Here is a 16,825-nt window from a genome sequence, read left to right as displayed (position 1 = left end):
TTCAAGTTCAACAGATTCTCTAGTTTGTGTAGCAGTTGACACAGAAGGAGTCCAGAGACTCCACCAAAGGTGGCGTGGAATGGCTCAGTGGTTGTGGTGGTATGCTGCAGGGCAACTAGGAGGGTTTAAAAATTGTTTGGATGGTTGAGCTCAAAAGGTTGGCCTTTCCAGATCTTCTCCAAGTCACAAGACTTTGGGTTTCGAGAGCCTAAACCCCCAACTTTCCTGAATGAAGGGCAGACAGAGTCTGTGTCTCTTGGGGTGGGATTGGAGAATCCCAGGATGGCAAGTCTGAAAGCCTGAAGTTTATAACTTCTGACACCAGGAGGAAGGCTTCTGCTCTACCTCAAGATCTGCAGTTACAGAACAGATACAGTGCTCATGTAGGTGATGAGGGTCTGGGTGCTCTATCCAGTGAAGCACCCAAGCTGACTAAATCTGAGCTGTGCAGGACCACCAGGAGAAGGTGACAAGTGATAAGGGGGGGTGGAGACTCCCATCTGCTGACCTGACCTGTCATCTAGGGAGGCTTGTTGCTTGCCAGGGGCTTGGGTCTGGAGCATTGTGGAAGGACTGCCAAGGCTTGTCTGGCCCTCGGACTACTATCCCCTGCTGCTCTTCCATGTAGGCTTCAATGATATTGCCAGGGGTGATCTGAAAAGTATCAGTTGTGACTATATGGCTCTGGGGTGATGGTCAAGGGCATGGGAGCCTGGGTGATTTTCTCCTTGGTCCTTTCAGTGAGAGGGAAGGGTATGAGGAGGAGTGCACAGATCCTGCAGGTAACAGCTGGTTGCATAGCTGGTGTCAGCAACAGAGTTTTAGTTTGATGATCATGAGACCAAATCAAAAGGATTGCTTGGAAAAGGTGGGATCCACCTGACTAAGTGGGGCAAAAGCATCTTTGATAACAAGCTGGCCAGCCGTGTGAGGAGAGCTTTGAAATAGTAATGATGGGGGAGGGAGGGGATGACTAACAGTCTTGTGAGGAAGCAGTGGACCAGGTTGGCAAACAAAGTGTATGCAGTGGTTCAAACAGTGGGGACCTTGTAATCAAAAAAACAGGACTGAAAGGGTCCCTTCCCAAGCATATCCAGATAAACAAGGAAGTGCTTTTCAGAATTAGGTAACAGGGAAAACTCTTGTACTCTTTCTGGGAAATCAGCATGGCTGGTTGCCTCTCTGAAGTGTCTGTGCTCTCATGCATACAGCATGGGCTGCAAAGGAGAGGAATTACACGTCTGTATGCAGTTGCAGAGTTAATGATTTTGTTGGGATTATGAAGACATGATGGGATAGCTCACGTGACTGGAGTGCTGCAGTAGATGGCTTCAGGTTATTTGGGAAGGACAGGCTAGGAGGGCAAGGAAGGGGCGTTGCTTTTTATGCAGCAGAGCAGCTGAAATGCATGGAGCTCGGCTGTGGGACAGATTATGAACTACCTGAGAGTTTGTGCGTTAGGGTGAGAGGGCAGACCAATGTGGATGATGTTGTAGTGGGTGTCCCTACGAACCACCTAACCAGGAAGAAGTAGTTGATGAGGCTGCCTTCACGTGAGTGAAATAAGGCTCATGTTGGCTGGACCTGGCCCTCATGGAGGATTTCAACTACCCTGATAACTGCTGAAGGGGTAGTTTGCTTATGCTCTGGGTGTGAATAATCCAGGAGGTTTCTGGAGTGTGTTGACTGCTGGATGTCATACTTGCAAACAAGGAAGAACTGTTTGGGGATCTGAAGGCTGAGGCCTTGGCTGCACTGATCATGCGATGCTAAAGTTCAGGATCCAGAGAGGAGTCGGGGGAAAAAAGCAGAATGCAGGATTGCAACCCTGGACTTGAGGGGAGAAAACTTTGGCCTGTTCAGGGCTCTGCTTGGAAGGATCCCACTGGAGATAGTTGTGGAGAAAAAGGATCCAGGTGAGCTGGTTGGTTTTCAGAGATCATCTCCTCCAAGCTTAATAGTTGTTCATCCTGACAAGCAGAGGTGGTGGGATATCTTCACGGATGAACTAGGAGCTCCTGACAAAAATCAAATGTAAAAAGGAGGAGTACAGGACGTGAAAGCGGGAAGGAGTGACCTGGGACGAAGGTAGAGAAAATGTCTGTGAGTGCAAGGATGGGGTTAGGAAAGCCAAAGCCCACCTGGAGTTGAATGTGGTGAGGGATGTTGTTGTGAGTTAACCCCAGTGGGCAGCTCAGCCCCACACAGCTGCCCACTCACTCACCAACAGAAGGATGGGGAGGCAAATTGAAAGGGTAAGAGTGAGAAAACTCATGAGTTGAAATAAAGACAGTTTAATAGGTAAAGCAAATGCTGCATGTGCAAGGAAAGCAAAATAAGGAATTCATTCTCTCCACTTCATCCGCAGGTGGATGCTATACCATCTCTAGGAAGGTAGGGCTTCATCAAGTGTAATGGTTGCTCGGGAAGACGAGTGCCATAACTCCAAATGTACCCCCTTCCTCCTTCTTCCCCCAGCTTTCATTGCTGAGCCCACTATCGTATGGTATGGAATATCCCTTTGATCAGTTGGGGTCAGCTGTCCTGCCTGTGTCCCCTCCCAGGTTCTCATGCCCCTAGCCTACTCGCTGTCACGGCAGTGTGAGAAACAGAAAAGGCCTTGAGGCTGTGTAGTCACCCTTCAGCAATAGCTAAAACATCTGGGTGTTACCAACACTGTTTCAATCACAAATTCAAAACATAGCACCATGTGAGCTGCTATGAAGAAAATCACGTCTATCCCAGCCAAAACCAGTACTGACGTAAAAGACAGGAAAGGCTTGTATGGGTACAAGAGCAGCAAGAAGAAAACTAGGAAAAGTGAGGGCCTGCTGCTGAATGGGAATGAGGGCCTTGTCACAGAGGTACTTAATGCCTTACTCAGCTCAGTTTTTAATAGTAATACTGGTCTTCAGCATTCCCAAGCCGCTGAAATGAGTGTGAAAGCCCAGGGCAAGGCAGAGCTACCCTCAGTGGAGGAAAGCCAGGTTAGGGCGTATTTAAACAAACTGGACCTGCGCAAAGCCATGGCCTTGGTGGGTTATGTGCTGAGAGAGCTGACTGATATTGGGAGGCCACTCTTCATAGTCTTTGAAAGGTCGTCATGATTGGTGGAGGTTCCATAAGACTGGAAGAAAGCAAATGTAACTCTTGTCTCTGCTTTGAATGAGGGGTTTTAGTCTACAGAGGTGCCTTCCAACCTCAAGTGTTGCGTGATTTGGGTAGTGGTTAATGAGTTGTACTCTACTTGCAAGATAAATGGAGTACAAGCAGGGGCTGTCTTGGGATCTGTTCTGTTTAACATCTTTACCAGTTACTTGAGAAGGCAGTGGAGTGCATTCTCCTCTAGAGTGTGGTTGATACCAAATTGGTGGAACAGTTCATGTGCTAAAGAGTGGAGGCATCTGAGGCTAGAGGAACTCTGGTTGTCTGGCTTGGAGAAGAGAAAACAGGAGGTCCTAATAACAGCCTTACAATACCTACAGGGAGGTTATCAAGAAGATGGGATCAGGCTCTTCACAGCAGTGCATGGTGGGACAACAAGACCAACGGATGTAAACAGAAACAAGAAAGGTTCCAATGGACTGCAGAGAGAGAGCAGTGGAGCAGGTTCCCCTCTGCAGCCTACCTCTGTCCTTGTAGATTTTCAAGACCCATGTGGACAAAGCCCTGAGCAACCGGGTTTGACCTCAGAGCTGGTCCTGCTTTGAACAGGAACCGAAACTAGAGACCTGAGTCCCTCCCGGCCTGAATGACTGATTTTTCAGTTAAGTTTCAGTGGCAAATTTTTCAAGTTCTGTTTGCATGTCAGCTTGTAATGTGCAGTGCCACTCTTTCTCTTTTGCTGTTCATTGTGTAGTTAAGCAGGCCTCTTGTGATCTGGTTTTATAATGGTTTTGGGCTTTATAGAAGAAGCAATAGATGAGCGTTATCAGCCATGGCCTTGTGTCTGGGAGGTATCTGAAAGTCAGAACGCTCTTTTAGCTATGACTTGCAGGCTCTGGGGGAGAGAGGTAGATGTTCAGCATTATGACTGTGTGACATTTTGGAGGTGGAAGGGAATAACTCTGCTTTCCTGTCAGCTTAATTCAACTTAGTCTGCAGGGCTTGTTATTTAGGCAGAACCTTTTTGCTGTCTGTGGTGTAGTGGTTAGCTTTGCTTTGTGAGCTGTATTGCCTGTTTGCAGGCCAGATCTTGCAGGGTTTACATAGCGCAGTCATTTGTGCAGAAAACTGATGCCTATTACTAGTTCTCATTTCAGTGGTTCGATGGTTGAAGTGCTAAATGTTTGGTGGAACATCCCGGGGTGTGATTTTCCACTGAAGAAAACAAGAGTAAATCTTTACAAGTATGGCTATCCTTAAGCTTGCCAGCCTGGCTCTCCTAGTAGAGATTTGATGAACCACTAAATAGAACTATGGCTTCTGTATTTGAATACCCCAGGTCTCTTATTTTTGATTGTTCAAAGGAATTTTTCTGTCTTTATGACTTCAATAATTCTCTACAGAGCCTTTGTTGTGTCTATGGTTTCAAGGGATGGGGAGTGCTCTGAGGAAAAGACAAAGATACACCGTATAATGGTAGCAAGCTTATAACGCACCTCTGTCTGATAACAGACATTCAGAGCAGTAGGAGTATTTAATCTTCAGATCCTCTGATGCGTAATCACAAGTGAAAGTAAGTTTCTCTCCCTTTGGTGAAACCCTGCAAGAGCATGTTCATGCAGCAAAGCTTTGCATTTCTGTATAAACAACAGTGAAACGCAGCATGATGCAAATAATTCTTGTTAAATACTCCTTAGGTTAATAGTGATGTATTTAGCAAAGTAAGTACAGTGGTTTGGGATGCTTAGGAATTTGAGAACCTTTCCTGAAACAAAGTGCTTCAGAAGTCTCGTGAACAAAAGCTAAAATGTTGTTCAATAAATAAACTCTGTAATGCTGTCAGAGTAGATACTGCTGAAGCATCACAAATTGATTTCCTTTAAACAGTAAAGAAAAATGCAAGCCATTTGTTGCCTTAACCATGAGCAGTATTCCTGATTTGTTGGTTTTTTTTTGTTGTGGGTTTTTTTTTCCTTTGGCCTCTCGTAGCAGTTACCCACAAAATGTTACCACTGTTACTGAGAATATATAATGGGATTGGTGTTTTCTTATTCCTTTCAAAGGCATGGAAACTTAAATGTAGTCAATAATTATGCATATGTGTGTTTCTCTTTTAGTGGAGGCGATAGTGGAGTTCGATTACAAAGCTCAACATGATGATGAGCTGACGATTACTGTAGGTGACATAATCACCAATATCAAGAAAGATGATGGAGGCTGGTGGGAAGGACAGCTCAAAGGCAGAAGAGGTTTGTTCCCTGACAACTTTGTAAGAGTGAGTACAAAGTGGAACTGTTCTTGTGTCGTGTGTATACGTTTTGTGTACTGTGCTGTTCAGGCTAAATATCAGCCTTTGTATCATAATATTTATTACATCCAAACCCATAATATATTGCAATACAATGTTCTATTGAGGCTAGAAAAGATTACTTTCTTTGCAAAGACAATCCTGAAAATAAAAGTAGCTACCTCTACATTTTTCTGCCATTCAGTGATTATGTTTGACTGTGTAGTCTGGGAACAAAGTGCTTATTCTAAAACAGCTTATATGTCATGGCATTTGCAATATTTTCTCTTCTCTGTAACTGCTACTTCTTCTCCAGAGTGCTTTCTTAGGTTTTATAGAACATTTTTGTGAATGTGGATTTTTCCCAACAGTTGCCTATAAAAACTTAAAAAAACCCCAAACAACCCAAACCATTACTTCCTGTTTTCTGTAATGTACCAAATAACTTGCAGTAATACTGATTTTAGGAAAGCCATTCAAAGTTTATATTATATATTTATCTTTTTTACTGGGCATCTGTGTTTGTGCACATATGTCTGCACATATAAGACTAGCTATTAGTACCTCTGGGCCTCCTTCATTTGTCATTGCAGACCTAGGCTGTTCGTTTCTATAAACCTCCATAAACTTGGCTCTCCGCTTTGGAAAAGAGAGCAAGAATTACAATAAATTACATAAATAGGTTTTATATTAATCAGTTACAACCGCTTCAGAGAATCTTTGGGACTTTACCCTTTCCAAGTATCTTTTTTTCCTTCTTCTGTTTCTTCTTCTAACTGTGTGAGCCTGTTTTGTGTTTAGACATACGCGTGTAATGAAGTAATTTATTTTGCTTCAATAACGCTGTATATGTCGAGGTAATTCGGGGAAGTGGTTTGGTGGCAAACTTACTGAACCCGGTAGCAGGGGTGGGTGAGGGGAAATGGGAGCCTCAGGTGTTCCTGTGGGGACAAACATACTCACATCCTAATCCTTGTCCTTGTCATTGCCAAGAAGAAAGAACAGCTCTATGTCTGTTAAGCAGCAATGATTAGGAGGAAGTAACAGCCTCAATCAGATGAAAGGGAGTGGAGGAGGAAAATGGATGCCCTGTTTCTTGTTAACCTCTGAAAATCCACAGTTTGGGGCAGGGGGAAGAAACTATTTTGAGGCTTAATGTGTAGTGATGATATTTTTCTACTTGAACGTCGATGAACTGTGAAGTTCTGTGGGACAAAAGCAGGCAGACTTCTTCTAAGCCTTCTCCTGGCTGATACTTGAAATCTGCTGCTGATTTTAGGAGGTGGTGTGTTTAGTGTTCTAAATAAATGGGGCCTATGAATTTCTGTTATGAAAATATTATAGTTAAGTACAAAGGTTTGCAAGTTCTCCCACTTAGTAGATAATTTTTAAGGCCTCTTCTTTCCAAAATGACATCAAACTGTGACATCCTGTCACGTAATTGGAAAATAAATAGCTTTTTCTCAATAGAAAGTTCTAAAACAACAATAAATGTTTTGGATTTTGTGTTCTCATAAAATACTACTACCTGGTCTTTGCCCCCTGCCCTTTTTTTTTTTTTTTAAAATCAGCATCCAGGGCTGTTTTCTAAAGAGCTAAAAACTGCATTATATTCTTCCTCTTTCTCAGCTTGAATGCAAAGTCAAATATGTTTTACATAATTGAGCATACCCTCTCTAAATTAGGTAATGTGGAGTGGAAGATACAAACTTCCTGAAAGTTAGTTTGTGAATATCTTCAGTGAAAACCTTTCTTTTTCTTCAGTTTCTATTGTGTAAATGTCTTTGTAACTAGAGAGCTATAGTCAGACATAACAGCAGTCTCATTAGAAAGCTTGTTGAGCGTAATCGTTCTGTCCATTAAGATTATAAGTCATTGTAACATTTCTCTTTCAGTTAGAGAAAAGTTTTTAACAAGTGCATGCCGGGTTGAGCTCACCAGCAATCGATTCATGCCTCATTGCTATTCTGCTGCATCAGCAAAGTAGTCGAGAGGCAGGCAAAAAGGGGTGCTACAGATGAGTGGTGGAGTTGAATGCAACTCCAAAATCCCATTGCTTATCCGAATTGGTTGTAAGAGTAGTTACTTAAGAAAATTACTCAGAGGTAAAAATCACTAATGAAATTCTTGAGGTATTTTGCATTCTACCTTCAAGTGGAAGGAATAATTTCTCATGGAAATTCCTGTGATGTGATTTTTCTCTCAACTAAATTCATGATGACATTCCAAAGAAACTGTTGAGTTTTGCAACAATTGCATGTTTAGGCTGAATTGAAACCACTGAATTAACACAGTAGAGTCCTGAGTGTCTCTGTTACCATTTGTGCATAGCTTCTGGAAGTGCAGTTTGAAGAGAAAAGACTTTGGAAGAAAAGATGTACAAATCAGAAATGGAAAAATTAGGGAAAAGCAGTATATTGGAATATTTATGAAAAGACATTAATATGAAGTGTTACTTAAGAAAATTAAAATATTTTTCGAGAGATTACTAGGTTGTGAATGTGGAAAAGACTTTGAGAGTTGCCTGTAGCAAAAGTGGTTTTAAGTTTCACAGAATAAATGCAAATAAGGAGACCATTGAGGAGGGGTTGTCTGAAGACAGATGTGAGAAAGAAAGAGGAAAGGGGAGGTAGCAATGATAAGAATACAGTACCTGTGCAGTTATTTTTTTTCAGGGGACTTTCACTGTGAAGTTCTATCAGAGGTGCTTCCTGTTCTTGAATCTGCAAAACAACTGCTCTGAATTTTGTGTTTTTATACATAGACACAAAACCCCACAGATTCATACCTTTCTTACGCTCTGCAATTTAAATGCAAGGTGTAACAGGAAAGGTATTTGAAATTTCTTTTCTTTTTCTGTTTTCACTGCCTATTAGTTTGCAGCTATGGTCACTTGAAAGATGTTGTGGGAGAAGTTTGTCTAAATATGAGAAAATTCTTTGGTCCCTCTTTAAAATCTAATTTGTCAGCCTTTGTAGATACCTACTTTTGTTAGAGATGCTGGTGCTGAATTCATTCTAAGAAATGTATGAAATGTGTATCTGGTTGTCTTCTTTTTTGGTTTTCTTTCAGTTTTTCAGGTAGAGAAATAGAAGTATTTAGTGGAGAATTATGTACTGTTCCTGGTTGTCTGTTTTACTCCTCGGTTATGCAGTTGAAAAAGATGAGGTAGCAGGCGTGATGGCAGTGTTGTTCATTTGCATGGTATAAAGTTGGTTTTCGATATCTCTCTGCTTTGAAAACTTCAACTTGAAATTCAAAATCCTTACTTTTATAACCAGAAAATAAAGTAAATGTGGATGGTGCATAGTATATTAGGGTGGTTTTTTAAAATGCCATTAGGAGAGAGATGGGAGGCTTTTGATTTTTTTCTGGTCTTATGTTAACAAATTCCTTGTCTAACCATGCTCTGCAGTGTAAAACTGTTTGTAAGTGTGGCAGCATATGAGAGTTTGATTTTGCTGATAGCAGATGAAGATGTAGAAAGCAGGAAATTGTGGTGCAGAGCCATGCTTGCCGGTTTTAATTTACCAAGTCTATTGTGTGTGGGATCGGATAGCGTTATACTGGTAAGCTGAATTTGCTGTATGTGACAACCTTGAGGCTTGTCTGTACTCCAGAGGACTTGCGGATATTGCTAGCAGAAATGGGGAGGTAAATTTATTTTAAAATTATCAAGAAGTGTAGTGGTAGTTACTCTTGAAACTGCAGTGTACAGTTTGGGTTTTAGAATCAATGAAACAGGACAGGGACTTCGTGTAACTGTTCTGCTGCCTCGGGTCAGAACAGCAACCTGGATTCGTTGTTATACAAGCAGAATACCATCTTAAAGTAGTGCACATTAGTTGTAGGATGTCGGGGTGTTCAGGCTGAATCATAGGTATATGGTGGAGATCTTTATCTGTGCTTGTCACTGGTTTTTCTTCCCTATGTGTTTTGTCCGTCTTAATCTGTACAACCAGCCAGAGGTTGCAGGGGTTTGTGAGTGAAAAACAGGGTGATTCCCTGCTGAGATCCTTGGCCTGTTACAGCTTCCCCCTCACAATCCCTATTAGCGCTTTCCTAAAAGCTTTCATAAGACTGTGCCTGGGCACATGCAGGGGCCCTTTACAGCCGTAGCTTGGCTCACAGGGAGGGAAAAGAGAATATTCCCCATGTCTCAGAACACTTTGGTTCCTGCAGTACTTTCTGCCTCCCCGGCTCTCCAGCTGCTGCTTGGTACCCCTCCTGTTGTCCTTCCCTCCTGCTTTGCCACTGCACTCTCTGATACCGCTGTGCCTGCCTTTGCTTTGGGGCTTATAGGTTGGTGTTGCCTTCACTGCTCCCCTGAGTACTCTGATTACTATTAATTGAGGTTGGGCCCCCTCTGCCTAAGTAGCCACTTCTGGAAGTTGTGGCGTCTGCCGAGGCACTGAGGTTACATACAGACTAGGGAAAGCAGTGTTATTTTTTTGTTCTTACCTGAAAAGATAACTTGATTTATGGGTCAGTGAATTATTATGGGGTTTTTTTACATACTTGGCAGGAACTTGCAATTCATTTACTGAGGGTTTTTTTAATTATTATTGGATATCTTACTAGAATACTCTCTGTGTATTTGTTCTTAGGAAATGTATTAGGTTGTAGGTTTAGTGGTGGACTTGGCAGTGCTGGGTTAATGGTTGGACTCAATGATCTTAAAGGTCTTTTCCAACTTAAACAATTCTGTGATTCTATCCTAACTGTTATGTTGTCTTGGGAATGAGAGCCAGGAGTACTAGTTTCTAATTCTGAGTTCTGGGTATGGGCATTAAACTCGTTATCGTTATGGTGAAATTACGAGATAATATAATTGGTGAAAGAAACTTTCAGGTAGGTTCTGTCATGTGAAAATGTTGTCTCTGGGCTTTTTTTTTTTCCTGTCAACAGCAGTTAAGATTTTGTGGAGAGATACACAGCATCGCTGATTTTTATTATTTATTATTGCTGCTGTTATTCCTTATACAATGGTGAAAGCGAAACTAGTAAAATGAAATCTTTCTCCCTCTCCCATCCCATCTCTCCCACAAAGACACAGATCTACCAGGATGGTCTTGTACCAGTTAATAGTCTCTGACTTGGCAGCGTTCACTCTTCTAAGGGAATTCAGCACAGAGCAGCAGCAGCACTCTGGGCTGTCCTGGATGCCCAAGGCATGATTACAAATAATGTCGTGCCTCAACCTGTTTGTCTGGCTTCAGAGAAGGTGGGGGAGCTCGCAGTGAGGCAGCTGCCCTGGGTGTTTGGCCTGGAAGTGATGTGAGACTCCCTGGCAGTGACATTGGCTCTTTCCCATTCCTTGCCAAGGGAACCGGTGATATTCTCAGCCGGATGGGAAGGGTGCTGTGCTCATTGCAGTCAGCAGAATGGATCCCGTACGTTTGTCACGGGGGCAAGCGTGGTGTTGGCCGTCCTGTGGTGCTCAGCTTGTTGGATATGTTTTGATAGGCTTTGAGAGGGGGGTTACTTGGGGGCATGTGGGGGTGTGGAACAGAGGAAAGAAGCGTTTCTGTTGGGGGCTGTCAGCTGTTGGATGTTTTGCGGGAACAAGTGTGTGAACATTTTGTGAACTACCCAAAGGCAAAAGGGTTTTAAATGCATGCAGCAGTCAGGCAGTGGACACATGGTAATGTGAAGCTTCAGTGTAAGGTTTTTATTAGCTTTTAGTGACTAGTACTTTATATTGCAACAAGCTATTAGTAAAAAGTAACCTTCTGAAAAGGCAGTGGCATAATTGTACTTCTATATTGATAGAACTGGTGAAAATTTAGGAGTTTGGAAACAAAATGTATTTGGTTTCATTCTTTAATATGCATTGTAATTGCTGATTAAAAAAACATAGAAAGACATTCTTATTTAAATACACATAATATTGCTTAGCTGATAGAGCTGAACTCTCAGTGTAGGTAGTATAAATTGAGGAGATATATGCTCCTGTATACTAAGGAGGTTCAATTATTTGCTTTTTTTTGCTCAGATTTGTCTTTTGTATTCTTAAGAAAACTCCAGCAGAGTATTTCTGTTTAAAATACACTGTTGTTTAACTTTTAAATAATAATAAAAAACATTACGCTAAAAAGGAAACTAAATGCTGCTTTTTTTTTTTTCCCTTCTTGAGGCTCCAGGCCATGAGGAGGAGGAGAACCTAACCAGAGATTGAAACAAGGACTGAATGTGCTATCTAGAAGTTGTATTTTCAAAGATGTAACTTATTTGGAGCTGTAACATTATAATTCTTAAAGCAGCTTAAATTTCTTTTGAGCTTATGTTTACATATTATTATTTGGAAATGTGTGTTAACACAGGGAAGTCAATGTAATTTTGGCAATAGCCTCTTAAAGTAGTTCCATAAGGATTTGTAGAATTGGCAGGATTAGGAGATGGACAGTGTTTCTCCAACCTAGTTCTAAAAGATAGGGAGGCAAAGAGAAAGTGTCCTGACCTTATACCTTCTCTTCCAGTTTCTTTCAGGTTTTTTTTTTTTTCCTTTGCAACTTTCCAAGCTCCGGATGTCTTTATTTCCTCTGTAGCTTGTTTATGTGGGTGGGTATGTTAGTAATCCATGTATTTTGGTCCAATTCATTTTTAGACTTGTTCTGGCAACTGTTTACTGTTGGAGCAAGCTGGTGTGAGAAACTCTTCTCTGTAGGTAAAATCTGTAGAGGTGCTTATAAGCGTATGCATACAAATCTCTTGCAAACTGTACTTCTACAGTTTTGGATTTACAGAGAGTACAGCTGTGCATCAGACTTTTCCTGACAGGTCCAAAAACCTCGTTAGAATTCTTAAAACACAGTAACAGAAAACACAAGCTCCTAGAAATTGAATTGCAGTTCAGTCCTGCTGCTGTTTGAAGCTGATGTGAGAATACTTGTTGATATTTTCACCTTTCTTGCAATTTAATTACATAGCCCTTAGATGGCTTCTCTCAACTTGAGGAAGCATCTGATTTTGATGTTTTTAACGTTTGTTTGCAAAAAAAAGGGTATAAGAGAAACAGTATTCTGGATGTCTGTGGTGTAACTACAGCTTTTAATAATAGTAATCGTGAAGAGTTGTGCTTGCTTAGTCTGCCAAATGCTCCATTTACTCCATTAGAACAACCTAGCCTGTATCCGGACTACACCTACTGATTGTCTTTCCGTTTATATTACTTAAATGTTAAGTAACACTAACGGTAAGAATGAAGATGAGAGCAAGACGGACATGTGGAAAAAGAAAGCTATCAGGGATTGTAAGACTGGTTGTTCTAACGGCTGCTGTAATGATGTAATGATACTGTTTACTTCTGAATATTCTTGTCCTGATCAAATACTGTAATTTATTAACAGTAAGTATATGTGCGTATGTGGAGGGGTTGTTTAGTGGTGTTGATTTTTTCTTTTTTTTCTTTGTTGGTTTTGGGTTTTACTTCTATGAACAGAAGTGCTGTTTTTTCTGAAATATCGTGTGTAGACCATTTAGCAACTTTCGTGTAACAGCTTTCATGCTTTTATAAAGTGCATGTCAACTGGAATGGCAAACTATTTGTGTTATTTGCTATTGGAAGTAGTATTTGACTAGTTAGGTCTCTTTGTATTCAGTGTCTGTTAAGTGCTGCAATTACCTTCTAGAATATTTTGGGAACTATTTGGGAAGCTGATGGTGGAGACAGAGTCCTTAAAGGGTCCCCCATTTCCTGCTGTCACCTAATTATTTACTCTACTAGAATTTCACTGGCACTCTTAGTAAAATTATAATATGACAGAGTAAGAGTATATTAGAGCAGTTTAGGTTTATGGTCAGCACATGTTGTTCTCTTCAGAGTTGGAACGAGATGAGTATATGTGAGTCTCTTAATCCTCATTTTTTGGCTCTGTTACAGCCATATGAAACATATTATCATTTATATATAGGCACTGTAGTAATTCGGTTACCCTTGGAAAAGACGAAGGTGCAAGTAAACTACCATCATGTAATAGGATAAATTATTTACTCACTCTGACTTCAGACTCCTCCTTCTGTGATACTTAATGCTGATGGTTGTGATGGGAGGTGGTGGGGGATGGAAGGCAAGAAACAAGTAGAGCATACACTTTTAAAAATAACGTTGGTAACTCTCACCCAGGGAGAAGCAACAAGGCAAATCTGTCATTTTTACAGAAGGTGGTAATGACTTCTGCTTTTACTGCTTTTTTTTTTTTTTTTTTTCCCCTGGGAATATTGAGAGAAATAAATGCATCACAAGTCATTCAAAACTGTGCGCGCGTGTATTTATCTGCTGCTTCAAAAACCTTGACATCTCCATTTCCTACTGCATGGGGCCTCACTGCACCCTTTCACAGAATCACAGAATGTTAGGGGTTGGAAGGGACCTTGAAAGACCATCTAGTCCAACCCCCCTGCCAGAGCAGGACCACCTAGAGTAGATCACACAGGAATGCATCCAGATGGGTTTTGAATGTCTCCAGAGAAGGAGTCTCCACAACCTCTCTGGGCAGGCTGTTCCAGTGCTCTGTCACCCTCATAGTGCAAAAGTTTTTCCTTATGTTAATATGGAACCTCCTGTGCTCCAGCTTGCACCCGTTGCCCCTTGTCCTGTCACTGGCCATCACCGAGAAGAGCTCGGCTGCATCCTCCTGACACTTGCCATTTACGTGTTTTAAAACATTAATGAGGTCACCCCTCAGTCTTCTCCAAGCTAAAGAGACCCAGCTCCCTCAGCCTTTCATCAGAAGGGAGATGTTCCACCCCCTTAATCATCTTTGTGGCTCTGCGCTGGAGTCTTTGAAGCAGTTCCCTGTCCTTCTTGAACTGAGGGGCCCAGAACTGGACACACTATTCCAGATGGGGTCTCACCAGGGCAGAGTAGAGGGGGAGGAGAACCTCTCTCGACCCACTGACCACAGCCCTTCTAATACACCCCAGGATGCCATTGGCCTTCTTGGCCATGAGGACCCATTGCTGGCTCATGGTCATCCTGCTGTCCACCAGGACCCCCAGGTCCCTTTAGTACTCTTTCTTCCAGAGAACTTGCATTTGCCTTCCCATAGGCTATAGGCCAGTATTATCAATAACACTGATCAAAACCACCCTTCCAACAGAAACTGTCCCTAAACCAGAAACTTCTTTCATAACTTTCATGATTGTTTATCATTAGAAGTTATTGCTGTTATGTTGGCTGGTTCATGATAACCAGCTTAGCTAAGCCTTCTTTTCCCTTTTAGACATGCTTAGGTAAGTTTTGGACGGTCTGATTTATCTGTCAGTATTTACTTATTAATTGATAGCACAAAGGAAATGAAACTCCTTTTTATCTTTTTGGCTGAAAATGATTCTCTTCCTACTTGGAGGCAAGAGCATCGTGTCATCCAGCTTTTCTCTTGCCACCTGTGTTTGTCAGCTTTTTGGTTGCTTGAAGGGGTTTTTTGGTTCTTGTTCCCTCACCCCAAGCTTCCTTATCATGCTGCCCCCTGCCAGGGAGGACCCTACCAGCATGTGAGCAGACTGCCCATCTTTACTGCATGTTGCTGTCATGTCTGCGTTACGTGGCTGTGGCATTTCAGAGACGTGGTTTGTCGACTGTTGTCAGCATTTGCCAAATCACTGGCTCAATGAGTGCCTAATAACTATAGATAGAAGAAGGTAAGATGCAAATCTTAGTACAATATAATTGAGCCATGGGACATCAGGGAAGCATAAAAACTATCAAGCACGAAGACAAAATGTAACCTGTTCCTCCTTTAAAAGTCCTTCTAAGATGACCTGAATTATTCTCCTTCCGGGGCTGAATTAGAGAAATACAGACAGAAAGATGCCCGTAATTCAGAACTACCATGTTAACTATCTTGAATAAAAATATATCTAAAACTCACCTACCAAAAAGCTACATACATGTCTCAATGTAGCTTTTGTCAAATTTTTTAATGCTTCACTTTAATTTTAGAGGAGTCTACTTCTAAAATTTAGTTGAATATTTTCTGTGCAATTTGTTTCCCGGAAAAAAGTATTTGTAAGTGGAACTACCTGAAATGTACCGATGTGCATGTACAAAAGGGCATATGCTCAGTTGTTTTCCTCTGTTCCCACACAGCTTCTTCATTTTGTTATCTTCAGTCGATTCATAATGCTCTGTGGTGTACTGTTATCTATTCACCTTTCTTTGACTCTGTGGGATCTGTACTTTCAAACTGAAAGCACCTGAAGGCCTATGGTTGTGAATTTGTGTTGATCAGTTCTCATGAACAGATTGTCACCAGCAAGGACGGTTAATTCAAAACCAAAACCTGGTTTGTTACTGATGTTTTGTAAATGTACGGAGTGCTAAAGCTAAACTGAAGTCCTGAAAGGAGTTGGGATTTGTGTTAGTTTGCTATGAGAGATCTCCAGTATTTTTCCCTACAGAAGGAAGGATCATATGCACTTTGAAACCTCTTTAACAAACAGCTGAGGGTCAACCCTTTAAAAACTATTGTGCAGAAATAAATTGCCTGTACAAGTAGTTCACTGAAGTTGATGGAACGAATAGGAGGACACGACTGCTTACATGCACCAGTTCTTGCAGGACTGAGCACTGTGTTTCATAGTCCTCATTTGCTCTGCAGTTCTGTGTGGAAAACTTCCCAATTTCTATATTGTCAGCCCACATGGTTTTAGTGGGCAACTGGAACTTTTGCAGCCTTTCAGACAATGTGAAAATTTTTTAGAGAATTTAGGCAAACTGGCTGGTGGTCATCAGAGGAAAATGTTGAGTAAGTGGACGGAGAGGTATGCCACATTAAACTGTAAAATAAAACCTCTTTTTAAAAAATACAATCCCTTTCAAAATGTTTCCAGCAATACACATGTGTGCACGTAGTAGACACGCATAACATGTGTGTGGTATGCAGAAATAAACACTAGGTCTAAAACCAGAACATAAAAGTTAAAGTATCAGAAATTATTTTAAAAGGGACTTTTATTTTGCAAAATGGAGGAGAAGAAAGGAAATGTATTCTCTGGTCTTATTCATTAATTCAACCTTTTTTCCTCCACTAATCAGTTGTATAATGCTGATCTTTTATATCTGAAACAGTTTTTACAAGGAAGTAGAATATGTGTTGCTCACCCTTCTGAACCTTGGTGACACTTGCAGTGACACTCTGTAATACTGAACCCATTTCTTTGTGCTGGGATTTTTGCTTTTTCATTGTTTCTTTAGTGAGTATTCAGATATTTAGAAAGGGGTAATTTTTGTGTGATCTCTTTAAAGTGAATATACTCCACTCCCCAGTAGTTTTTTTCCTAAGGTTCATGTGTTTCCATTAGAAGCTGCCCTTCTCTTCCCACTACCCCACCCGGCAGCTCGTGTGTGGGTTTATTTTCTCATGAAGCTGAAACTGGGTGTGCAAGTTACAGGGTTGAAGAACTCCTTCAGGGCTTCCTTGCTCATTCCTG

At 41.4% G+C, this 16,825-nt stretch overlaps 1 protein-coding gene across 1 annotated transcript in view; it reads left to right on the top strand.

The window, feature by feature from the left end:
* Nucleotides 1-4,269: 4,269 nt before the first annotated feature.
* SH3KBP1 (SH3 domain containing kinase binding protein 1) overlaps nt 4,270-16,825 on the top strand; it is a 209,237-nt gene continuing 196,681 nt past the window's right edge. The window contains exons 1-3 of the mRNA XM_086482058.1: nt 4,270-4,349; nt 4,509-4,573; nt 5,223-5,380. Of these exons, the coding sequence (XP_086338184.1) occupies nt 4,270-4,349; nt 4,509-4,573; nt 5,223-5,380 (303 nt within the window). The remainder of the gene's footprint in view (nt 4,350-4,508; nt 4,574-5,222; nt 5,381-16,825) is intronic.

The sequence above is a fragment of the Leptosomus discolor genome, chromosome 1 (genome assembly GCF_034619465.1).
Source record: "Leptosomus discolor isolate bLepDis1 chromosome 1, bLepDis1.hap2, whole genome shotgun sequence".
Lineage (NCBI taxonomy): Eukaryota > Metazoa > Chordata > Aves > Leptosomiformes > Leptosomidae > Leptosomus > Leptosomus discolor.
Note: the sequence above shows the minus strand (reverse complement) of the source record. Positions and strands in the feature narration are given on the sequence as shown.